At 37.3% G+C, this 27738-nt stretch overlaps 1 protein-coding gene across 2 annotated transcripts in view; it reads right to left on the bottom strand.

Moving 5' to 3' along the window:
• The window catches only part of LTBP1 (latent transforming growth factor beta binding protein 1), a 193889-nt gene that overhangs the window by 159139 nt on the left and 7012 nt on the right, over positions 1 to 27738 (bottom strand). For both annotated transcript variants that reach the window (XM_017806812.1, XM_017806813.1), the window contains one exon: positions 19331 to 19619. In XM_017806812.1, the coding sequence (XP_017662301.1) occupies positions 19331 to 19619 (289 nt within the window). The remainder of the gene's footprint in view (positions 1 to 19330; positions 19620 to 27738) is intronic.

Raw genomic sequence — 27738 nt, 5'->3', positions numbered from 1 at the left:
TTTTTCTCCCTGTTGCATAAGGGATGTTTTTTAAACATAAACTGAACACTGTCATTCCAACAAGTCTAAACCATAAAAAGGACAGGTTATAAAGAGTTTGAGATTACATCCTTAGGGCTCAAATTAGAAACTTCTTCTCATATTCTTTTGATTTGCATGGTTCATTATTGAAATGTCTGCTAGAGTTTTTTTTCTTTCCTCACTAATAACTAAAAAAAAAAAAATGCTTGAACTCCTAAATATATTAAACTAATTTAAATTATATTAAAACACCCAGTGACTGCTCAGCAAACCAGAAAAAGCAGATGGTGCTTCTGGAAATAATATACTATTTAGTTACTGAACTGCATGCATAATGAATTACAAAATAAACACATCTAATTAAAAAATATCATCAATATATACACATACAATTTGGAGTTTGTTAAAGCTACTAAAGCATCACAGTAACATAGAAACATGAAAATAAATTTAAAAACTGAAAATACCTTTTTAAAAATTATTTTTATTTAAAAGAGAACAGTTATGCTCTTTATTTTCAAGGGAGAGGGAATAAAAGAAAAAAGCAAACACTTATGTACATTCCACAAAGAAACAATTCAGAATTACAATTAACATCTACAAACTCATCGGTTTACACTATAATTTTAAAGAGCGTCTGCTATATCTAGGTTTATTAGCTTAATAAAACCCAAAAATTTAAGTATGGCATTACCCTCTACAAGGATGAATTCTATTATAGAATTTTCAAAAATTAAAACATGGTTTCAACAGAACTGAAACACCATCCTTAATGTGACTATATTTTGGGCTCTACAGAAAAAAAATTTACTCTGTTACTAAAAGAAGTATCTTAATTATAAACCAAATCAGAATTTGCATTTTCAAATCAGATATTGACAGAGACAACCTACTGCCAAAACAAAACAGAAAACTTACTGCTGACAATACTTGCATAGGCTAATGCATGTTGAATGACAAAACTGATCAAACAACCTTATGCATATACTAAAACACAGACAACTTGTAAACAAAATCTACTGAGATAATTTGTCATGATAGGAACGTAAGTAAAATAGTACCATCTCAGGACCACTAATAAAAGCCTGTTTTGGAAACATCCTATTCTGCAGTGACAGCTGGTTTGTAAATTACATATCCTCAGCAGCCTGGAAGAACTTGTTCCTCTGAATTTCTGGTAACTGGCATTATTGCCTAAAAGACCTTTTTGAGGCTCGTATTTAGCCCCTTGGTTCTACGTGAGACAAATGCACTTCTACCTTGGTAAAGTAACAAGGATTTCAGAAGTCTCTGGGTACTACTAGGAAACCAACATTACACATTTCCAGGTCACTTCGCTACCTTGAGTCATGATGATGCTGAGCACATTCTTCCTGTTTCCAGCACTTAAATATTCCTGTAATTGCCTAGTATTTCTGAACACTTTGAGTTCTTTGGCAGGACTCACTGCTCATTGCTATTTTTAGAAACTCCAGCAATAAATACCATAGGTACCTGCCCTTACACACCATTTAATGCTGAAAAGGCTTTGCTGTTTGGAATCCCTGGGCTTACATACTACTTTTGAACAAAGAATGAAAGATGGAGCAGTCACTACTCATCTCCAGTTCTTTAAACTCTCCTTTAGACTTGTTCAAATGCCTTCACCCTCACATGAGAAATGAGCAAACACTCCTAGCTCCACTATGCATACCCACAGACAATGGTTTGAGTGATGAAGGCACTAGTTCTACCCTTTCAGCTGAGTAGAAGATACAACAGTCTTGCAATCTATCCTTGCTCCTTGCCGGCCAGGCAGCCTGACATCTTGAGATCAGCTCCTGTTCTTAAGTGGGAAATGGCTGAAACATCCACAGGTACTTTTTGTATCTGCAACCTCCTTCCAGGGGAGATGGATGAAACTGGATATCTTTCAGCAACAAGGAGATACCATGAGCATCCTACCCACAGAGATGGCTTGCCCAATTACCACTGCTCAGGATAATGATAAGTGACTCTACTGATACTATTAGCAGGCAGACGACAATCTTCTGCTTCACAACTGAACAAACTGGGGCTGCAGTCTGGAAGTGAGACAGAAGATTGGGAGGGACAAAAAAACCAAACCAGTAAAAAGCCCCACACAAGAGTCATAGTATGCCTAGGACCATCCAAAATTAAATAACAAGCAGAGTTGACTGGCTGACCTTTTATAATCCTTACAGCCCGCTGCTTCTTAGCTTATAAGAAGCTTTTCTTCATACACAGACTTCTACATACATGGAGATGGAAACAGCTATAGTAGAGGCTTGTTTTCACAATTAAAGCAATCTAGTTATACCCAAATAGTATCTTCTGTGCATACTTGTTCTAAAAGAAAAGTTTTTTTTTAGCTCTGCTTACCTCCTGATGCAGTACTAATGCACTTAACACTTGTGTCAAGAAAAAAATGAAGAACCTTCCTTGACAGAAATGAAGATAAAATCCCACAAGCACCTGAAAAAATAGCCAATTTCAAAGTACAGGGCACGTAGCAATTTCCTACTAAAATTAATCAGCTGGATGTTGAGAATATTTTGACTTTCAAAGTACCCTTAAATTTTTTTTGCATTCTCTGTTCTGCAGCTTATGGCATAAGTTGCTGTAGTTCTTAGAGCTATTCTGTAATGTATGAGGCTCTGCACTTTCATAGTTCTGAGTGCTTTATTAGACACTGTGAATTAACAAACAATGATAAAAAGAGCAATGTTTTAAAATAACATACCAAAGGGTAAAATCTGGGCTGTACTTTCAGCCGTAACTACTTTTCCTCCCTACTGATCACTTGAGTTCTTGACTATAGTTCCTATGAATGCCAAAACATTCTGTATGAGGCACACAAACTTCAATAATTTCATTTATTTGTGTGCACTGAGAACTGCACACAAACTTCAATAATTTCATTTTACTAAATTCAAAAACTATCTAGAAAACCATTAAAATAAATATAAGTGCACGCCAATTACAACTGATTTAAACTATACAGGATCTGTTGGGGATTTCTTTCTTTTGGTTTGGTTTGTCCCCCAGTAACATAGGAGGGATGGGAGGAAGAGAAGCAGGAAGGATCAGAAAAGCCAAGAGCTGACATTTGAATTTGAAAAGGGAGGCACACATTACTTCTTCAATTCTCTGTAACAAGTTTGACAAATAAAATTATATATTTTCAGAAGACAATAATTGTAATTTGTAGTTTAACTGATTCTAAAACTGTTTACCTGAGTCATATAGCTCCAGTCAAAACCAGCTATGGCTCCTCATAGCATGTGTTTAAGGGTACAGCATGAATAGTAATTCTGGAAGATTGTGCCAAGCATGTTAAAAGTCTACAAATAAGTCTTTTCTAACAAGCACTACCATATTAAGATGATAAAGATTTTAAGAACACATGTATACTGTTTTCTATACAGTTAGGAAAGTTATCAAACTGTTTTCAATTACTATAACTGCATTATACTTTGTGTACCAGTAGGATGTTGAATCAGAATAGCAACTACTTCCAGTGTGAGTCACTGGAATTTTAGAACTTCAGAAATATAATCAAGAAGCACTAACTTAGTAGAGCCACGCCAAGTTCAACTTATCAAGGAACTTGACAACTAATATGCATAGAGCTTATTATCTACCCCTCTCACCATCAAAAAGAAGCCCTGGGTTTGAACTGTACTTGTAGAAAGAGAAAAATTTAACAAGCCTTCCCACAGAATTTTCTATCTACAACAGTAGAACCACCACAGACTTAACAGAAAGAAATGGGTGGCAATCACCAGCTTTTATTGCCTCTTTGGTTTCATCCTTTTAATCTGATAGAATCTTCCTCCTCCCCTTTCTCTTTAACGAGAAAATAAAAGACTACTCAAGTATTTTTTAAATGCCATAATCAAGTTAAATGGTAATGTTTAACCATTTGTGTTAGAGGTGCATTGTACATAGTGTAATCAAACAAACTGGAAGTTATGCCCACTAAACTCTGCACCTCAATCTAGGTACACAACTCCTATAACCTTCAGGACATGTTTAGTAACATACACTGAGACAAATCTTTTGTCTTAAAAGATGAAAGTTGTAACTTGGCACTTTTGGTCTTGTTTCAAGAAAGTTTTCTTTAACCAGATATTTCCAGTTTGAAAGAGAAAAAAGATTCTATTTATGATTGCATAACTTAAAAAACAAACACAGAAAGCTAAGCAAACCACAGTCTTATGTTTTAAAACTCTACCATATCTTAATCAGGATGAATATTTTGCCCATTTAAAGAAAATTAAATTAATTGGAAATGTTATAGAGTGCCCATGAAGCATGACATTTTCAAGAAGGGAGCACAGCCAATGAAAGCAACAAACGCTCATATTAAATTGAGAATCATCTAGTTTCCATAGCTACTTTTTAAACAATCATGAGCGCTTATCGTTTCTTAGAATGACCTTGTTTACTATGAATAGCTTTAAACTGGCTGTTCTCAGAAAGAGCTACTTGAAAACATTAATAAAAAAGTATAATAATCAAAAGCAGCCACTGCTTTAAACTTTTAAAGAAAACAAATAAGTAAAGAACAAAACAACAGCAAATAACACATTTACCTTTTCCATAATATCATCAGTAGTAGAGCGTAAGCCTTAGGTACCTCAACCAGGATCCCAATCTTGCCACGTGAAACACTTAAAAAATGCCCAGCAATACAAAAATTGCAGTGCAAGGACCATACAGAACACATGCTCACTACAGGAACTGGGAATGAAAGAGGAGTTCCAAGAGTATTAAGCTCCCCAAAGTGAAAATTTGTCACCAGAGCTCCCCTCCTAGTTAATTTCTGTAAGTATTTATTTAATTTTCAATAATGGCAACACAAAACAAGTAAATATCAATTAAGCAGATACAAGCTATATCTTCTTTTCCTGGTATGAATAAGCTCTGCATCATATAGAAAAAGCAGCTGCAGTTCATGTTACGTGACAATACAGGACAACATGACAATGTGCTGCTACCCTGTACAGAGCAACCCTGATGGTGTGTAACTTAAAGCAACTCAGGGTCTCCATGGGTACTTACCAGGCTTCCCTAGATCTTACCCTTGGATAAAGTTAATGCAGTCACTAGGGAAGCTATAGACTTTACACAGTTACACTGTTTCACTTCATATCCCACCAGGGAATCAGGTAGGCTGAGGATTAACACCCATGACATCCCCAAAAGGAGCTTTGCCATACCGCATGAAAACATTTCAGGAGAAACTGTATTCATAACAGTAAGCCCGGTACTTTCCTCTCACTTGGTTAAAGGACTCCACGTGCAGGTGGAGTTAAGAGCACTAACAGCAGAGCACTCAAGAAGAAATAGAAATATCCACACAAAGCAGCTTTCCAAAGATCTATTAAGTGCCTGAAAGCAAAATGGCAGGAAGACTATGAAAACAACTGCCTATGTCCTCTTCCTCTAAGACTGACCAGCTGAACCAGCCAGAAGCAAAACCTGCATCCGCCAAAAAAATTACATCCCAGCTACAGAACTAGGAAGCTATGAACAGTGCGTGTCTCCCTTCTCCAGTGGGAACATGAAAAAGGTGTGAAATGCCATCCCTTCAGGCAGACTAGCTGTTACAGAAAGGATTGACAGACTGACTGCTCTGGAAGCACCCCAAAATCATCTACTTAACAAGGAGCACTGCACATCGAATTGCCAGTTCTCCTCTACTCTTTAAATAATAGTAGAAATTGGCAACGCATGGGAGGAAAGGAAGAGGGGCAAAGGAAAATAAATAAATAACTGAATTTATACACCTCTTTTTTCTTCTACAATCTCATGTTCTTCAGTCTACATCCCCTGAATTCCCATTAGAAATGTTCCAAGTATATGGCTGAGGGTTACATTTATTTTTAATATCACTTCCAGAAGCACATCAAGAGACAATCAAATTTAGGAGTTCACTGGATATTTCAATAGACAGTCAAAAAAAAAATAAATTTATAGATACAGCCCTCCAGGGTGCAACAGAAGGAAAATACTTCAGAATGCAAAGTGTACTCTGTAGTGAAAAGCTGCTAAAAACCACTGGAATAGCAAAAGGGGTAATGAGGAGGAGTTGGCTTCTTGCTAAAGATCTGCATGTGTGCAACGGCTGGAATACCAAAACAGGCATTATAAAATAGCAACAAAAGCTGTTCAAAGCAGTAAGGATGCACAGCTGGAGCTGTGGTGACTGGCAGTTTTCCTCTACTTCAGAGCTTCAGGGTTCCAGTACAGGAAGCAGGACAGATACCAAAGCTTTTGCTCTAGTATATAAATGTATATATGTATTTCTGCTTCACTGTTATTATTAATTTCACAGTGGCATCAATTCTACAACCATCCTTATCCACCATGCAGAAACCAGAACAGAATCCATATCATAGTAGTATTTAAGATCAGAGTATTCATCAATTGAACAGGCTTTATATGTTTGCTACCTATCCCAAAAGCACATACAGGTTATAAAACACAAAATGGCACAAGAAAAGAACTCTCCCAGTGTAAACCCCTTACAAAGGAAAGACTAATTTCATACTCCCAAAAACTGTCACATTCCAAAAGTACTTTAAAAAAATACTTAAAGCTAAAGGGATCCCAGACTCAGATATTGCTGTCCAGAGGTGATTGCTGAAGATTACCAAAGTATTAACTTTGCTCCAGGATGACCTGGGAGCATAGTTCAGAAAAGTTGAGTAGCATCCTGGTGGGAATGTATGTGTGGTATCACAGTGAAATTTAAAAAAAAAAAAAAAAAAAAGAGTAAATGTATTAAGATTGTAAACTTTGTAACTAGGAAGCTGATGTAAAGACAGAAGTATTGCCTACAGTCTATGAATTTAGATCTTGGTTTACTGTTTCCTGTACCACACCTTTAGACTAATTCTTGAGAACTTAATATTTATAATATTGTTATAAAATATTTTGGAATCTTGTTTATCATACAGAGGCATTTACTTTTTATGGAGGCAACAGTTTTAGGCTGAAGAAAGGACATAAAGAAAAACCTTTTATGATGAGGATGATGAGGCACTGCAACAAGTTGCCCAGAAAAGTCATGGATGCCCCACCCCTGGAAGAGTTTGAGGCCAGGTCGGATGGGGCTTTGAGCAACCTCATCTAGTGGAATGTTCCTTGTCCATGACAGAGGGTTGGAACAAGACGGTCTTTAAAGGTTCCTTCCAAACCAAACCATTCTGTGATTCTGGAAAAGTGCCAAATGACAGCACATCTCATGCTCTAGAAGTGTCATGCTCTGACACTTTTTGCTAACAGTCCACACAAACAAGGTACCAAAAAGGTTGACAGTTTAAGTGCATGGCTCAGAAAACAGTATAAACATTTGGGACTGCAGGGTTGTCAGAAACCAGAACAAAGAAACCTCTATGGAAGACACAACTCCATTTAAAGCTTGATGGAACTGACACGTATCATAGAAGAATTCTTAAATTAGAAACTGGGAAAGAAAGTATACAGCTCTGAACAATGCGGTCACAACTTCCAGTGAAGTCAGTACACTCAAGTAAAGAGCAAAGCAAGAATTGGTAACAAACAAGTAAAAGTGAGAAACAGAACAAACTGAAAGCTTTTTAAGCAGTGTGCTTTTTAACAGAGCAGGTAACTGAATCAAAAGTATCTGTGCTTCTAAATGAAACATTGTAAGTTCAAGAAATACAACTGAAAAAGAATGACCAGACTCACCAGGAAGGAATCATTCCTGTCTTAGGAAAGTAAAAGTAATTGGAGGACTGGGAAAAATCCATATAATATTCTGGATATGAAACAGGTAACCTGGTGAAGGAGTGATGCTACTTCTCAAAGACTAGCCTTTCAAATTTGTGATTGATATGATTAACTTGCTGATCTAACAGAGTATCTGTGATCTGTTATTTCAACACAAAGCAGAGGATACACAGCATTAGGACTATATTACTAGCTGCCTAAGATGGTGACGGGTACCATATCACTGATACTACAAGGTCAGAAAACAACCATAGTATGACATTTCAGTTAACCCCCAAAGCAACAGCACAACACTAAACCAAAATTTTCAGATGTAATTAAAATCTTCAGGGATCAGCTCATCAGGAATGCAGAAGAATAAAATCTTGATTTAGCCTAAGCTGTGTACAGCATCCAAATCAAATGTTACCACTGAAGAGACACTGCAAGAGTAAGCAAAACAGAGAAATCCTTGAAGAGCGAACAAAAGCCAAAGATTCTCTACAGTAGTTCATAATTCCAAAACAAGAATGAAAATAAAATGGAAGCTAGTTTAAAAATGTTAATGAACTAAAAAACTGTCCAAAAATCTTTAGACCCAATTAAGAAATGTATTAAAGGAATGTACACAGAAGAAAAGACCAAAGAAGGCAGTTCCAATTAATTTTTCCCATCTAAGCTCATGAAGGAGCTTAGAAAGGTTCCTATGCCTTTCTCTATGAGGTATTCTCAGAATCTGTTTCAAACTGAAGGACAACAGAAGGTCAGGCAACACCAATAGGTCATTAGACCAGATGATTCTCATATAAAACTTACACAAGTTAAGCAACATTCAAGATCCTACCTCTCTCTACTATGTAGTACTCCAGGCACAACAAAACACACACCAAAATTAGATGGGCTTTAACATTCCTTACTTTCACGTGGAATGAGGTTTTTTTGAACAGTTTGCTACAATTCAGGCACAGTGTCTGGAAAGGTGAAATAAACACAGTAAGCTCTTGGAGACTGGCTGGAATCTTAATGAAGCTGTTTTCTCTCTCACTATAATGAAGTTGTCTGTGTTGGCTTCCTAACACAGATGAATTGTAGCTGAATGACAAGGGAAGGGGTGGATAATTCTCCTACAAACATTTGGTTGATCTTTCTCTCACACTAAAGACACAATTACTAGATGAAATTGTGCAACAGCACAGCCAGGCAACAATTTCCCTTATAGAACTCCAATACTGACCACCCTTTTCTTGCACCAAAGCTCTACTCAAGCAAGTGGTGTCACATAGACACACAAAACAACAAGCCAACTGGCTTTTGCCATCCCACGGATTAGCTTCCTCCTTCTGTCTGGAATAAGTTCTGTTTGGCTTGAGATTCCCGCTGGCTCCCTAAAATTTAAGTCTTTCTATCAAAAAGATTCCTTTTCTGAGAATCGTTTTCCTGTCAAAGATACTAATGAAAACACTGAACATCCCGTAACACCTGTTTGTGAGATCTTCACTTAACTAGATGATAGCTCAAGTGTGGATAAAATGAGATGTTCATGCAAAGGTAGGCTACATCATCTCAGGAACAACAATAATTCAATTATAGGACACTGGAGATCAATCTCCTAAATGCCTTGTATGCTGGTACAATGGTGATATTTCATGTTTTCAAAATTCTTTCCAAGATATCTCTGCTTTTCTGGTGGACACAAGTTCACTGCACATGTACAGTACCTGACATGGCCAGATGCTATCTGTCCACTGAAAGTAACCTGATTAACTCTCAACAGAAGTGGATCCTTGCATCTCCAAAGACTTCACCCCAAACAGGTGGAGTAGAAATCACAATTGTTCACATTCAAAAGGTCTTAGAAACAAGTCATTAGAACAGACTTGACTTTGTCCATCAAAACACTTGAGGCTTCCCTCAAGGCAGTTTGCCATAACAATCTGCCCACTTCTCACACCATGGTGAGCTAACAAGATCTATCAAATGATTAGCCTATCTCACAACAAAGTCATGTTTTTTCTACCTTTCACACCCCACTTAAGTAAGACCATGGTCTTCAGACCCAGGTCTATTACAACTTAATTAACAGCAAAAATATTCAATCCAACAGAGGTAACTACAAGCTATGTTAGCTTATCAATTAGCACTGAAGTGTGCATCAGCAGTGTTCAAAAAAGACACCAAGACTGACACTGTCATAAAAAAATAATCTCCATGTTTTCTGCCAACACAAACAACCCCAATCTCGAGGGAGACCAGCCATTTTAACTAAGCAGTGACTTCAGCTCTTATAGTCCAATGACTACATTCCCCTAGAATGATGAATGGAGGTGTTCTTGAGGGCTGACTCAGTGTCTGGCAGCACAAAGAGATGAATAACTACCTTTGAACCAGTTTTTGTTCTAGCACACATAGATCAATAGCACTGCCAAAGACTACAGAAGTGAGAATAACTGCAGTATCAGAATCTCAAAATACTTGTCTCAACGTACCAACAGTTGATGCCAAAGATCCTGTGTGTATGCCCAGTGCTCCTGCAGCTATGAAATTAACTCTGCCTTCAGCTGACAGCTTAGAACTTCATTACCAGTCCCAAAACATTTCTGGTCTTCATTAGGCATTGTGTGAGGACAAAGATTCAGCTGTGAAGGAGACCCCCCATATAGAATGCCCTGCTATAGTAAAAGTATGTTAATTACTGGTTTAGAATTTCTAGAATGACATTCAAACATGATGAATACGATCATGTTTGTGATCAAGAATATCCAGGACAGCTGATCTTCCTCAGAACAATATCCTGCACTGAGGATGTAATTTTTTTAATCCAGAACAGACTTTTTTGTAACTTTAATAGCAAAGCAAGAAGAACTCTAACTCAATCATTATGAGGAAACTCCAAGAATTAACTTGGCTAATGGGTAAAAACGTGTTCTGAAGAATAGATGGACAACAGCTAAGACGAACTACACAGGAGAGGTGCTGTACTCCTGGTATCCTTTGTAAAGAGATAGAGTTGACCACTAAATTCATCAGCTTTCAGGTGATTTGCTCTAGGCAAGAAATCTGAGCAGAGAAGGGGTATTAACAGTCATCCCCAAGAGAAAGATCCTAAGGACAAACACACAAGCATTGCCCTCCCTACACACCATTAGTTTTATCTAGACAATTTGCTGCTTCTGCTACTGCCCCCATGCCTGCCCCTACGCATCAGCAGTGCAGGCTGATTTTGTGAGGACAGCTACACCAGACTAGCAATTCATGGGGGAATGGAGGGGAGAATGCAAACACATAGACTAGGACAGGAAAACACATCATAAGACAGACAAATAAATATTCTGTTATTTTTCTTTTTCAGGTACAGAACAGGAATAGAAGTGTAAATCCCATTATGAGAAAATGTTGTATTAAATGAGGGTCTTGTGTCCCCTCACTTCTACCTGTACTGTGGTCCACAACAGAAGCTGAACAGAAGGATACCAAATAATTTGGGATTGCCTGGGACTGCACCTCATTTGTTTAATATGTGTCCTAGTAATCTGCTTACAGAAGCCATAAGAGAAAAACGGAGTTTACATTTCTTGATTTGTGTCCATCTGTCATTTGAAGAGAGGCTTCACTTCAGTATTCCATAGAAAGAATTATCCACAATGAACAAAAGAAATGGTTTAAAATAATGTGCTGCCAATAAATGACATAATCCAGTGAATTTAAACCACCCTTATAAAAATTCTGGCATTTGACAACATGAATACAAACCCTAAGTAGAAGAAAAAGCAAAGCTTGCCACCTACTGCCCAATGACATAATAGTACGCACTGGTATTGTCTATCTCCCTTTAACAGACTGTCTTTTCCTGACACAGAATATACAAAATTGCATCTTCAGTTGTCTTTTTAATGAAACAGAAAACACAAAACCAGTACATGGAATATCTAAAAGCAGTCTTTTCCTTTACACTGCCTATAAAATCCCTGACAAGCCTGAAACATGATTTATCACAGCATACAAGCTGACAAAGAACTCTTTTTGATATCCTCTAATGGTGCTAGAGGCTTTCATAAAGTCTGTCCTTAGCTGCATGATAAGCTTTAAAGGGAGTACTTTATACTTAAAAAAAATTTATTACAATACATAAGGTCTATCAGAAAAGATTTCTTTTCCTGTACACGTCTGGAGGAGATATTTTTAAAGCTAGAGACTACATTAGTAACAAAACATGGCTGCAATGAATGCTGCTTTATGGCAGATACTTTGTCCCAGAAATTACATGTCTCAGCAACAGAAACAATGCTTCTTTACGTTTCCAAGCACAGAGAAATTCTCTTTGGTATTTAGAATACTTCAGTGAGCTATTAGTCCAGAGGTATTTATTTATATCACATATAAAATCACTTCTGAATAACAGTAGGTTCTTTCCTTAGTGTACGAAGTTGCTTAACTTAAAGTCAACTAGTCATGATTCAACTCCCTATGTAACTTCTAAGCACACCAGTAGACTTATCTTCAGAAACAATACGATGCTGCACACTGCAAATTAGCCAACAGTACACCTTTGGGTCCTCCAACAACACTGTTCTCCAAGACCGTGTGAGATAATTCAGGGAAAGTTTGATAAAGAGAAATAAACAAGGGCTTACTGCAGAGTCCCTCTAATAGGCTACTGGCTGGTTACAAAGTCTCACTCAATACTTGAACAATAATATCAGGAGAAGATCCTGCTCTCTCCATCTGCCTTGCATTCTCTACTGGTTACACTCATAGAAAAGAAATCTGTCCCTCACCAGATACTGATGAACAGTAACACCTAAACTTCAACACAAGACAACATGAGTAATAAATCTTCTTGGTTGTGATTAGACTAATAACTGATTGTAAAACAAAAGTTTTGGATTTTTGAGCAGAATTTATCAAAGTGCAAGAACACATGGCCTTTACAGAGCTTAGGTAAAGCGGAAACTGCTTCTCAGTATGAAAAAGCCTGCTTCTCAGTGAAGTACTCAGAATCTAACTCTGAAGAAAATCAGTTTAATGGAGATGAAGTATGTGTGTCATTCCTAAATCATGAGCAGAACAGGCTATTTATAATAGGAGAAATCAATGAGGCGTTTGTAATTAATTAGACAGCCCCAATCCTGAAAATACATCTGCCTTTGTCTAAGGCCAGTTCACATTATGTTAATGAAGATTCTTAAGCCAGCTAGTTATCTGCTACACTAGCAAAATGCTAAGACTAAGTAAATCCACTAAAGAGGGGTTCTTTGTGTCTTTGTTATCTATTTAATAAGTTTATTAACAATGAATAATGATTGGAAGGATAAAGACAATACCAAAAGTTATATTAATATACAAGACATACAAATCAGCTAATAGGTATGACTAATATTATTTTAAAGGGCTAAAGATCAAATATTAAGCAAGATTTTTGATACAAAGATCAAAGGCAGATACATCTACAAACATGAAGCCTTTTCTCCAAGTTCAATATACCTGAAACAAAGGAAAATGTCATCAATTCAGTGATCATATGAACGTTATAACACTAAACAAAAACACCTAGAGTTTTCTAAAGACATAATTTTTCTGAATCGTATTTTTATACCTGATATCAGTAAAAATATTCTTACCTTGCTTTTCTTCCTTTGAAAGTTAAAGGTACTTCCTTTGAAAGTTAAAGCAGACATTACTTTTCCATCGAGATCTATTTCACCATCTCTAAAGTTGGGGGGAAACGGCTCTTGCAACGTTGTTTTTATTTCAGCCACATCTTTATAATCACTACTGTTGCACAGTAGCTTGCTTGGGGAAACAAACTGTAACCTGAGTGATTACAGTATAAAACTGTTGCATATTGTTTTAGTATGAGAAGCATTTGCTAATAGAGAAACCTTTTTAAAAGCAAATGTTCTGAACACCTAGAAAGACATTTTGACACAAGAACAGCAAGATGTCAAATAAACTTTAACAACACAAATGCACCTTTCTGAAACTGAAAACTCACTGTCACGCTTTCCGCAAAAAGCTGTGTTCCTTCAGCCCCAGCAAGCCACTGGAAAGAACTACTTCTGATTGTTTCTCAACATCTCCTGAAATAATTCCCTTGTGATACTTGATAAAAGTTTCAATAGGTATACAATTTTTTAAAAAGACAGCCTGGAAAAGCTACTTTGGAAGAGAATATACCATTTTGCAACACAGTAACAAAGAACACTGAAAGCTCCTTAATAAAGCCCCTATACATCCCCATGTGAACACTGTGAATGGCCAGGCACGTGCATTTTTAAGTTAGGAAAAAAAAAATTCTATAGTTTGGAATGGTGGCTTACAGTCGTCTAAGCTCAAAGCACCAGTATAGTTTTAGAAGTCATTTTCTTTCCTGAAAAGCAGTGCCTTGAAAACAAGACAATAGTTTCCACACACATAGTACATGCCTAAATTGTTATGTCTCTATTTTCCTGTATTGATATACAGTAGCATGAAAATACTCTAGTACCACTCAAAGAAAATAACTTAATGACAAGTTAATTGAAAAGTTGACTTTACCTCATGGTGTGTTCAAGTTGCTGGGACTGTGTGAGGGAAGGGTACACTGACATTCTGAAATGAAATTTGCCTTACAGGACAATATGGATAACTGATCTGCATAAACTCAAGTCTATTAGGAAGAAATTAATAACCTGATGGATAATAGGGTGCACTGTGGTTCCTTGCAGCAGGTCTCCTGTTAAAAGCACTGTGCAGAGACATATCAGAATCCACCCCAAATAGCTCACAAAGAAAAAGTAACTTCCCTTATTCTCCCTGCAGCCACCTTGCATTAGTGAACCTAAAACAAGCACACCATGAGTTCATTACGTGTCAGAAGTCTGTACTGAAGGGCTGCAGTACATAACCTGCAAACAGACCCCAGTTTTCCATCTCTCTGACACAAACCAGTGGGCTCAAGAACTGCTAGAAAAGCCTCACCTCTAACTACTGAAGTTAAATATTTAAGTCTGCGAAGCAGTAACACCTCAGTGTTGCAAAGCGCATGGTGCTAATACAAGTTCTCAAGATTTAGATGTTCTTGTCTTAGAATAACACAAACAGCCATGTCCCAGGGCTCTAGGAGTGCAGAACGCAGTAGTCCATGACTTACAGACAAAAGCTCTGAAGCACCAGGTAACAATCTGTGGTTGTATCCTAACAGTGTGGTCATAGCGCGCTCAACATGCTCAAGTACGTGCTCAGGTGTATCAGGCCTGAGCACATATATATGCATGTGCCTAAGAAGACAGATTCAGTTCTGAGAACAGGAAAAATCAGATTTAAAAATATTAGTATGGAACATTTTGCCTAGAATCATAAATAATAATTTCCAAGACATCATCACTTCAGTTGCTTCCAGCTCCCCGGTGTAGACCAAGAGAACATAAACTTTTCTATAATCTTTTTTCAGACTATCACTTGGTCAGTCATCACAAACTAATCTTAGAACCAGAAGTTTTAAAAAATAAATTATATGCAGTCAAAGATACAAAAAGGAACTAGTACGGAAGACAGGAAATAGCCAAAAGAGCGGTCTCTTATACTTTGCAGTAGTCCACAGCCAAGAGTTTGTCCAAAGTCAATCCTTATAGATTTTAAATATATATATATATGTAAGTTATATATTTACATTACATAAAGAATATATTCAATTTTCAGTTACAACTGTCCTACATTGCTGATTTCAGTAGGGCCACAACTGCATGCCCAGTTCTTCTCTCAGGCATTTTTTTTCCATCTAAACTCACGCTAATCTCACATCGACTAGTTAAAATTGGGAAAATACTGGAAAAAATGCTATATCCTTCAACAGAAGGAAAAAATTCAGGTTTAAGATGCAGGTTGATAGGTTTAATACATTAGCAGGCAATATGCCAAAACATGGAACTAGACCTAGTGATCCAGGAATAGAGAGGTTTGGAGGGGACCCCTTAGGAAAGATTTCTGGGTGCATCAGGCATACCAGTAAATCCAAATCTGTCACCTGCAGTCTGTGCATCTACCACTCCTTCGATGAGCTTTGCTTTGCCCAACATTAAAACAGACTTTCACATTTCATCAACAACTGCCTTCAAAAGAGACTGAAAGAGCAATGCTGTGACACTGTCATGGATTATTGAGCTCCAGTTGGTTGATACTGTACACCTTCTGGTGACCATTTCCAAAACTGTACTAGAAAGGTCCCTTTAAAAAACCAAAAAAAATCTTCTGCTTACACAGATGGTAAATGCAGAAAATCAAGCTGTTGGAGCTATAATGTTGCCAACAAGTGAGAACATGAGATGTGAAAGGAACACCCAGAGTTACTGGAGAGCTATCACAGAAATTCAGGCCCACAAAGCATGCCTGTTACTGAGATCAGAATTCCCAACAGGTTCCAATAAGAAGCAGATTTTTGAGACACCACTTGTTTTCAATTACAGCCATCTACACCTTCTGCTAACATTCTTATGAGATGAGACCTTGTAAGTGACAGTATCCATCTTCAGACCAGAGTCATGACAGACTTACTGAATCCAGGATATTCCAGGAAATTAATCTCTCTCCAGGTTTCCTTCTGTTCAGCACCTTATTCTTCAAACAAAAAAGTATCTGGAAAAAATAAATGAATTCCCTGCTTCCCTAAATATCATTGCCACCACGATCCTAAGAAAACATGCAAGAACACATCTTGATACTTGAGCTGGAAAAGTTGATTTCATAAACAAAACAGAAAAAAGTTGACAGAGGATGGCAAAACAGAAACACTGTAGAGGCAAGCCTCTTCTAGGAGCTGATTTAGGTGTTCCAGGTTGGGTTCTGCCCTGGCTCTCACCAGTCCTTGACAGCTCTGCATGGCAGCAGTGTCCAGACCAGCATACCAACCACACTGACAATGGATGACTCCACTTTCTAGGAGTGGAAACAGAAAAGGCCATTCCAAAAATACCTAGGCAGCCTCACATAACATACAAAATCACAAGACACTCAAAGAGGAATTGAAACAGGAACTAACCCATTTTCTCTGTGCCAATGGTAGAGACCTGACCTCCGAAGGATCTTTCAGCCCTGTAAATTGTCCTAATAGTCATATATAAAAACTACTGCTGGCACTCATTGCAACAGCTGTATCTAAATATCCACCTTCTGCTGCATTTGATATGACTGCTTTGGTTTGTGAAACAGCCCATTTCCTCTCCATCTGCTGCTCCTATGCCTGCCTCCTGCTGAGGTTGTAGGCTGGCTTTCTCATGACTCCAGAAATTCAAGTTTCCATTTTTCCACTCTATTTTTAAGCTGGTTGAAAAAGATTTATCTTTATGTGATCTCAAAGACCAACAGATCCAGCTACCTGAAAAGGTCTCTTCACAGTTAGAAGAAAATCCTTAGGCTGAGAAGGGTCACATGAACAACAAAGGCCACCTGGGTTAACACTACATATGGAAGCATGCAGAGGCACTTTGGATAACAGATGACTGTTTTTTCAGCCTGAAGTTGCTTCCTCTACATCTGGGATGATGTCTCATGCAAACAGGTACTGAGATTTTGGTGAAGCATGACATGCTGTAAGTACCCTCTAGAAACACTTTGAGCATCATAGCCCAGCAACTATCATGGTAGCACAGAAGAATATCAGTTTAGCATCACCTCTTTTCTTACAAGAGAAACTCTTTATCCCGAACATTATTCCAGGAATAATGAAAAATAATTCTTTAGAGGCTGTCACAAGCCTTTTGAGCATAGTTTTACAGCACTTGAAAGAAGACGGGTTTTTAGGGTTTTGTTTGGTTGTGGGGGTTTTTTTTAGGTAAGAACAAATTATATTCTTCTCCTTTTTTTTTTTCTTTTCCCTGTTTTCTTTCTTTGAAGTACATTTTACTACCTATTTTGGAAAACTGGTCTTTATCACAACAGAAGGAAAAATTCCTTCAGAATGGTTGTGGGCAGAGGGAGGAAGAAAAAAAGACATGCAATATCCTCTACAGGAATCAGTACTGATAGGCCAGATAATTCATGTCTTCTTTGTACTCATGTGCTGTGCACTGCACTTTCTGGGGCTAAGCCGAGACACCAGGTGATGAGGATTAGCAGTCTTGCAGGTCTGGATGGAAAGGAGCAGAAAAAAGCCTGATGATTTTACTGGTAATTTCCCCTTCATATTAGTCACTTCAATAACCCTTGCTTCACTTACAGGCACGAAACTGGACTCCAAGTACTATGAAATACTAAAATTGGGTAGCAATTTCTCTGTCTTTCAAGACTATGGATGCATTTGTTCCTAAAGCCCACCGTGATCTACCTTCTTCCTTTCTCAAAGAACATCCTAGCTTAGGGTTTAGAACTCCAAGGAAGTTCAGGTAAATTTTGTTCCTAAAAGTGTTCCTACAACACATGTAGGAACCTAGTTTAGCTTGTGGATCCAGAGTTGGATGAACCAAGACAACAATAAAAAGAGTTGGGAGGGTTTAGGAGGAAAAACCCTGATAAAGAGGTTACAAGACAACATCAAACAACGTTGGCAGTGCCCAGTGATCTCTATTCTCAGATGCAGCTTTGCAAAGGAGTGGCAGGATGTACTTTGTTGTCACAAGCATATGACCACTCAGGTGCAGAACTCTAATCACACACCACCCTTCCACATTCATTTTTACAGTTTTGAACACAGGAAAACACAGTTTATTTCCTATTCCTGATTATCTTGCTCTGGAGACTAAAAGTGAAACAGTCTGCACCCTCCTTTCAGCTCTTGGAAAGCAAGGCCTGTTAGAGGACAGAAACACTTTTTGTCACTAACTTCATCTCACACTGGAAGGAGAGCAGTTGCTGCAGACACCTGCACCTGTTCACATTCAACTGGCTTGCCACCCTCCTGTGCACCTCCCTCTCCCCAGTATGAAATGCAGCTTTGAAAGAAGTTAAGGTCAGACACATAAATAAAAACAACACCACAGAGAAATTTCAGACTCACTTAAAGTGAGTAATGGAAGTGATATCAAAGACTGGCTAAGTCACCAGCTACTGAAGAGGCAGAGAAAAAATTCTCTAACAAGATGGTTGTTTCCTTGATACCTATGACAGTCAGGTACAATCCTGAACCTCAAACACAAGCAAGCAGAAGCATCCACTGTAGTACAGCCATACACACTTATTTTAAAAAAAAGAAAAAATATTGCAAATAGAAGAAACCAGAACACAACATAAGCACTAAATCTTACTCTCCTCAGTCATGCAAGGTGTCAAAATTCCATGCTAGACTCTGTTCTAGGCTAAACTCAAAAAGTCACTAGTATAAATTAAAAATAATTCCTCTGAAATTAGTACAGCATTGTCATTCTAAGGAAAATAAAAGTTGACTGATATTATGAGATATTCTGTTCAGGTGAAGAAATCTGGCTTGTAAGTAACAGAAGTTTAAAAATCCACTAAAATCTGACACTTAAACAAGAAGCTCTTTAAAAAAACAAATCTGTGAGAGTTTTCAAGTACGACTTTTTGAAAACATTTGCAAGGAACAACTTTTTACAAATCTAACATACTGGACTTCTTGGAAAGCAAAGAAAACACTTACTGTGGTTGCATTTGCTGAGTTAACCCAACAGGAGGCTTCTGCTTGATGGTGAATGCCATCTGAGTCATAGGGCCAACCTTTGGTGGGACCTGCACCTTCTGAGAGAAGGTCTGCTGGGCAGCCTGCTGGGGTATGGGCCAAGGGGGAACAACAGGGCTCCGGCCTCCAGTGGAAGATGTATCTTGCACGACTGTATCCTCACAGGAATTACCTTTTGTTCCTGGTTTACACACACAAAGCTGAGGTCGCAGGCACATCCCTCCATTTTGGCATGGTGGTGCACAGTTAGCTAAGAAAAGACATTTTAAAAAGTACCTGTGAAACAAAGCACAAAGGAAAATGCAAACCCTCCCCATCATAAAAAAAGGCATTAATTGTTAATGTAATTGGAGTACAAGAGAGCACCATTGCTCAGTTCCACAAAACATAGTATACAAGCTAGTACAGCTTTTGCTGTTTTCCTACATAAGACATGCACAACATTTGAACAGCTTTGAAAAGTAAAGTGCTGGTGATCTAAAAAATAGGAAATGCACAAGTTAAATCAAGAAACAGCATTATTTCAAATCTTCCTGTTAGTGGCCTTTTATACTCTCTTCCCAGCATCCTTCCTCCTCATACTTTAACAACCTAAAATGCATCTAGTGAAACAATGTTATACTGAGCTTCGAATTTTACTACTGATCCTGGCCTGGATTCACTCCATTACTATTTTAAAATTGGATACTGCATATAGGTACCTAGACTAAATCTCTACAGTTACATTATAGACCACGAAAACAATGCTGAGAAGCATGAAGTGATTCAAACTTCCCCTCACTAAAACCGAAATGGCATTGCCTTCACTACCACCACCAAAACAACATAAACAAAGAGACATATGAACTGCTGCTACAAAGACATCGCTACACCTGGGGATTACATTCTTTGAAGAAACAGACAGGTGCTTGTGATTATCCCAAGCCAGCTTCTGTGCATTCTTTGTACCACCAGTGAAAAGGGGGCAGATTCTTCAAAAGACAATTCGCCTTCAGAAAGGATTAATTACACTGCTTTGTGCTGCTCTGTCTAGTGACTGTCGAGGGAGCCTGAATAATCAGCCTAGACTCAACACCCAGGTCATAAACCTAGTTAATGCAGGATCAATTCCACTTTGAATAAGAACCTTGGAGAAGCAGTAAATCCCACAAAAAAAGAGGAAAAATAAAAAAGCAAAAGCAACTGCTGATCATATGTATACATAATACTGCAAAAGCATACCTAATTTGAGAATTTATTTTGGATATTTAAATTTACAATGCTATTGCATTTTGAGAATGCTAAAATAACACAAAGATGGCAAAACAAAATTAATTCTCTTACCCAGAGAATGGAATTTAACATTAAAATATAATCCTAATTAATATAAACATCAAAATACTTTCTTCATTTGTCCCATTAAAGATGGCATACAATGAAGCGTTTATTAAAAAAAAAAAAAAGACTGCTGAGCTACTTTGCTTCTGCAAACTAAGTATATTTTTAATATTGTTAAAGATTTTTTAACACAAACAAAATGATATGCAAGATCGGTTTTTACTAAAATAGGTAAGATCATACCTTAAACCATAACATGGGATTCTACACCATATTTAGATACATCCAATTGCACAGTTATATTATTTTAAAAAAAAAAAGTCAGTCCCAAGTAAATTAGAGTACTTGGCACTTCAATCAAGTTTTGATATGCACATTTATATATAAAAATAAATGCACAAGCATACATATGAAAAAACTTAGTAGGATGGGACTGTGTTAATTTGGAAGACTAGTCTGCCAAGTGACAACACCCTCTGATACAGACCTATCACGGTATACCAACTGTACATGGCACCAGAATTGCCATACAACTTTAACCTGAGTTTTGCATGGGGTTGTTCTCACATACACTTTCACCTCCATGTGTTGTTCAGAAACTTATTTTTTCAATACTACTTAGCTGGGCTACCTTAATTGCATATTATGCATCTCCCTGGCAACACAAAAGTACTCATTTGCTTACTTATATTTGTTTATTTTTGAGACTGTATCTTGTCGTTGATTTCTGGAAGACTGGAGACCATTTTAACTCTAAACTTGAGATGGTATTTGCAACAAGCATATGCTGCAATATACCAGCCAAGTCTTCCTTGTGCGTTGTTTCTAAGACTTAGATTATGCTAAAAACAGTAAAACTTTGCTTATGTGCACATGACTGAAATTAATCATATCTTGAAAAATAGATTCAGGAGCCTTAAATTTTAATTTAAGTTTCACTGGCTTTGGAGAGACTTTCAAGACCAGAACAGTGACCCTCGTCATCTGGGTCATCTGTAGAAAATGAGTAAAGATGACAGTGAAAGAGTTTGGGCACAGTTGGGAGTGCTTCTAAAAAACATCAGATAAAAAATGCTTAAAAAGAAAAAAAAAAAAACACAACAACTAGGACTTTCAAAGGTCTCATTTTTACAACATCAAAAAAACGTGAACATATATTTCTGGTGATTTACAGACATGCACCTATATCAACCTCTGAGCTTCTCGACAAGTTAAGTATTTAAAAAACAAAGACTGAACACAGAAGTAAGCTAACAAGACCACCCCAAAAGTCAATATGACAAAACATACACTCTTCTAGGACAGTGATCATGGCATACCTCCTCTCAAAAGGGAAATAACAATGTATACATACACAAGAGACAATATTGAAAAAACTGCAACTCTTTTTCCTGTAGTTAAGAACCAAAGGTGTGCTTCAGAAGCCTAAGAAAATTTAAGATTCTATTTAGGAAAGTGAACTTCAGGTTGCAGTGAATTTAAAATTATGAAGCTGAAAACAGAACCTGTTTTTAAATTACCCTATCTATTTTACCCAAATAGACTTGACAATTCTTACTCCACTGACAGCAATGTAAACCCTGAAAGCTTACATACATATTACATAAAGCATATGCTCTGCATTACTCTAACTGGCCTTTAGCAAAACAAGTGTCATGAGATACAGCAACTAGTGTCTCAGATCATATGAACAGTGACAACAAGTTAAAAAACTGATCCATTAGATCTTTACAGCAACGAACCCTTTGACTGAAATCCTTCATTAATGTTGTGTAGTCGAATATTACAAAACTGGATAAAGATCACATTTTTTAAGAAAGAATTAAACTGAACATTTTAATTTACATAATACAGCAGTTTAGCTTCAAAAATGTCCAAGACAGCTGCAGTGTGCCAAATGAATGACCTAATTATTTTGTTTGAAGACAACAATAATGGCACACAACTGAAAAGACCAATATTTTCCGAAAAGCTAAGCTTTCAAAAACTGGAGTGTGGAAGTACTAAGTTCAAAACCGAAAAGCAGGTCAATATACTCCTGCTAAAGGCAATTGGCTTGGTCCTATTCAATTCAAGGAGGTCATGACTGGAAATTCAAAATAGAGCTTGGCAAAGATGCAGAAAATGAGATCACACTTAGTGGGTCAGATTAAAGATCCACTTAGTCCAGTCTTCTCCTTCCATTACCGAGGTGGATGCCTAAGGACAGGGTGAGATGCGGTAAAAGTTTGTACCACTACAGCCTTCAAGAATTAGAGGTTCAGCAACTTCTTGAACAAGAGTGCTGTTTTTGTGTTTGATAACTCTCAGCAGACTTTTCTGTCAGAGGTTCACTGACCTGCTTTTTGAACCTCCTAGCTTCAGCATCAAAGACTTCCCGTGCCAAGGAAGTTGGCCATGTTGGAAGTCCAGGCATAGACAATATAACCAATCTTTCCTCACATTCCAGAAGCGTGGTGAAGGAATAAGGATTCTTCGGGTTGGTTTTTGTGTTTTAAAGAACATGCCATCTCTATCTACTAAGAACAAAGCCACAGCAACACATTTGCTTTGGAACTACCTACATCACAAAAAGCTGAAAGCTGTATTCCAAGATGCTCATACTTTTTATGCATCTTTCCCTAATCAACTGCTGCTCACCACTCTCACAGACAATTACTGGGTTTGACACAACCATATGGTTGTACTTGTGACATGCTTTCAGAAGAGTAAGTATAAAATAACATTACCGTCAGGCTTAAACACACCCCTTCCAAAACATCTTATGTTGTTTTGGGACTGATCTATACATATACACTTTTCAGTTCATGTGTTCGTGTTATTATGGTTAAAGAGTATACAAATATTTGCAGGAGCAAGACCTAAAAGGTTTATAATAGTTTCAAAATACGTAAATATTTTAAAACCTCTGCATACACAAGATGTATTTGTTTTAATATATGGTAAATTAAGCATAATTTATTATATGAAATCAGTAAGTAAAAAATATTGTCATGCATGGAAGAAGTTTAGATAATTTCTCTTTTGTCCTTTCAAATGAATCAAAATGCAGGTATAACTGACTTCACTTGTCACAAAACAATGTTTATATTATATTAATGCTAATTCTTGAATTAAGATCATTACAATCTCATTCTTATGCTAATCATTTATTTTATCTTGATTCACAATTAATTTTTTCAAAAGTAACACCACACTTAAAAGATTATTTCCTTGTGTCTCTAGATCATGTCAAGAATTGAAATTCACAAAAACGTATCTTCAGTGAGAAAAATCACAATAAACAAATTTACATGTCCCAAAAGTTTCCTACACTCAAGTTTCCAGCCTTTCAGCCTCAGCTCCACCTTTAAGTATTTCCTTTATCAAGGAACTGCTGTTGATTTGTACTTAAATGTCTATATAAATTTCTATATTCTTTGAATTTCTACAGATTTCTAATACTGTGACAACAAGTACACTACAACAGTGTTGTGAGTCTTGTGCTATTTCTAGTGCACCCATCCACTAGGTTTTTTCTTTATGTTTCCACATGAAATTTATTTTTTTTCCTCCTCTTGAGCACACATAGTCAAGCACCAGTTTAAACAGGATGCACTGACTTTCAACAAATTTCATCACAGTGCACATATCAACTTCTCCCATAGGAGTGCATAAATCCTGTCAGGTAAAATACATGGTAGAGGGCAAATAACAGAAAATACAGTAATTGGAAAGAAGATTATGAGTACGGGGCTGCTTCAGATTCCAGCATAAAACGGTTGAGAAATGATGCATGCATCAAGTTTACAGAAAGGAGAAAAACCAACACTCTGGCACAGATATATCTGTGCTTAGAGCAGAAATTTCAAGTTGCTTTACATGAAACGCAGGAATACTGTTAAGGGCATAATAAATACTGTCTTTCTTATTTTATTAATTCAAGATTTCTATTCCTCGAGCACACAAGGAAACCAAACCAATGCTCAGCTTGGTTGAGTGCACATCCTAAACAAAAAGTTGCGACACAAAGGCACCTTTAACTCCTGCTGTGTTGAAAGACAGAGTGATGATCCCCCACCGATTCCAGAAGAAAAGCAGTGAAACACTTTCTTTGGAAAGCAACAAGCTGTGGGTTCTGAAAGGAAAGAGACATATTCCAGTTTCCCTCAGAAAAATCTGAATACAGTGCTGACATCCTGGAGAAGAGCAATGTTTCTAAGAATTTCCTGTTCTCCAAATTACCCTACTGATTAGCTCACCATTTAATTTTATGATTTTATTCTGGATACCATTTTAAGTCTTTAATCATTGTCAGGACTGAGGATGCAATACTGGAATCTAGAAACCCAAAAGCTAACTGAAGGAACATCTGCTGCTCACCATCTAATGCTTTCCTGGGGATCTAGTTCTCTAAGTATCTCACTTCAAAAAATTTTCAGAAGTCAAACTTTACCAGAAATACATCCAGCAATTCTAAAAATTCATTGAGAATGGAGGAGACAGGAATTTGTAACCAAGGGTGATATAACCATGTTGCAAGACTATTCTACAAAAAAAGGTTAAATTACTTAAATAATCCTAAGAAATTACATTAACTGCAGAAAACCTGTATGACCTTTACACTGCTAATGGAGGAGGTAGACATCATCTGTATCTTTCTACACAGGAACTTGTTTTTAGCCTAACTATATGGTCTTAAGGAATTCTTTCCCTAAATAGACTTCAAATGAAAGCATGTGTTGGAATTCTTTGCTTGTCCACTTCAAAACATTGAATTCATTCCCATACTGGCATGTAAACATGACCTCCATGAAGGAAGGGAAACAAAAAACAATGCTTTTGGCATACATACTTCTTTTAGAACAAATACACAAAAAAACCCCAGTTTCTCTCCTAACCCAATGACAACATAGCATACTTTATTTTCTATTTATCTTCATAGTACAACCTCTAAATGCCAAGATCTATCAGAATTCAACAGCAACTATACTCAAATACTTCAAAAGCCCAACTTCAGCAAAAGAATGCATTATTTTATCAGTCATAAGGATATAACATGCTCTTTGATATTTGGCATTTTCATTCATGTTGTGTTTACTGGAGTTTATATAGTATAAATACTTAAGACTGCACAATCTGAGAGACACTTAGAAATACTTAATTATGAGATCATAATTATACATATTCTGACAATATAAACGTTTCACATGCTATAGATCCTTCTATCACTTCGGTGTCAAAAAAAAAAAATCATTCACTACAGAATGGACTAAGCCAAGGAAACCAGCAGATTCTCATGCTACACTCCATTCTTGCTGCTGGAGTGGTTAACACTCCAGTCTGCAATCATTTTAATTGTGTTAACCTTTCTCATTACAGTGCCTACTCATTTTGTTACAAAATACTTCATAATAAATATGCGGGAAACTGAACAAACTAAGAGAAATTCAGTAAAGAGACAACTGGAAATATTTAACTGGATGCAGGATTCAGACAACTGAAAAGTTACAAAAAAAAGAAAGACTAGAGAAAAGGCTATTAATCATAATAGAGTAAGTAAAATGCTAAGTACAGTAAAGTTTTTCCTAAATTCAACCAACTCTCAATAGAAGTTCACCATTTAGTTGAGCTTCTCGGAAAATCCAGGCCTAAACTGCCATCTAAGGATAATAAAAAACCTTGATCTGATTTATGAAAAAAGCCAATCTTGCCATTGGACATAAAACAATTTGCCTCTATCAGGAACCATCTCTCCAAAACCCTAGGTTTATGCAGAAATGATCTGCACTTCACAAAAAATGTACATGGCCAAGTAGACCTATTTTTAGCTCTGTATTTAAATTAACATCTTGCCTTGCTAACATGTAAAATTATTATTCCCCTTCTCTGTGGAGTCATAAATGCAAAAATGCTAAAGGTTTGCTTTCTTTCTATAGTCAATGGGGAGGATCTGTTTTCTAGGAATAAATTAGGCTTTGTAAATCAAGTACTGGTGCTTTTAAAGGCAAAACAAACAAACAAAAAACCAACAAAACACTAAAGCAAAAAATCTCAAACCCAACCCAGCATCAGCCCATGCTGGTTACAGAATATGGACTGACTTGACAACCTGAACCACTGATAACCTACTAATAACCAGTACTGCAGAATCCAAACAAGGAGACAGTTTAGGGAGATGTGCCCCTCTTCATCCACCCGCCACAAATCCTATACGTCTCAGGTAGGATCAGCTGGAACAAGCAGCCCTTCATGGTGAATGCTGCAAAGAAGGGTATCACTAGAGGTGCTGCACTCAACCTCTCAAGTCCCCACAGAGAGCAGAACCCCACCACTCACTGCAGCCCTGCTTTCCTGAAGGTTGGGAAGTTTGCTGATCCCATTTGCCCAGCTCTCTCACTTTGCAGGAGAGGAAGGAGAGGGGAGTTTGCCCCGCTTCCAGCTCTTCCCTTCTCCACGCTCAGGAAGAGCAGCTGTACAGAAGAGAGGTATAAGACTAGAACTGTAAGTATCAAAGTATCACTTCACTGTCGATACATAATTTTATTCCTGCACACATGCAGAACAAGAAGAGTGCATGATCGATGGCTGAACCACAGCTTCCCCTGACACCCATACAGCTTTCTGCGTGTAACTTTCAAGTTACACACCGAAAAAAACCCAGCCAACAAACCTGAAGGGGAGAAAAAAAAACAAAATACCTCAGTTTTCTGGGCTCCTGATTATGTATTAAGAAAGGAAGTGTTCAGGACTTTTTATAACTTTACTACATCCCCTGCTTCTTTTGTTAACACCAACTGCTGCAATGAGCTGAGCAAGTTCACTATTAATCTGTCATCCGCTTCAATGTGGGAGCACAACATCTTGAGAAGTTTCTTTTATGGTTCTCTTTTTTTGTTTTGTCTTGTCTTAATTCCGTACACGCTTGTAGTATTTGTAGGAAAGAGGGACTACATATGATTATAAGCTTGTTTCCAGTAAATTCCCAAGTGTCTCACAAAGAAAAGTAGGTTTCCCTTTATACTAATTGTGGACTTTATTTTCCTCACTGAAAAAAAGGGAATGGCATGGTC

This window comes from Lepidothrix coronata, unplaced genomic scaffold, assembly GCF_001604755.1.
Source record: "Lepidothrix coronata isolate B3197 unplaced genomic scaffold, Lepidothrix_coronata-1.0 Scaffold16, whole genome shotgun sequence".
Taxonomy (NCBI): Eukaryota; Metazoa; Chordata; class Aves; order Passeriformes; family Pipridae; genus Lepidothrix; species Lepidothrix coronata.
The sequence above is the reverse complement of the archived record's forward strand: the minus strand, read 5'-3'. Positions and strand labels throughout refer to the sequence as shown.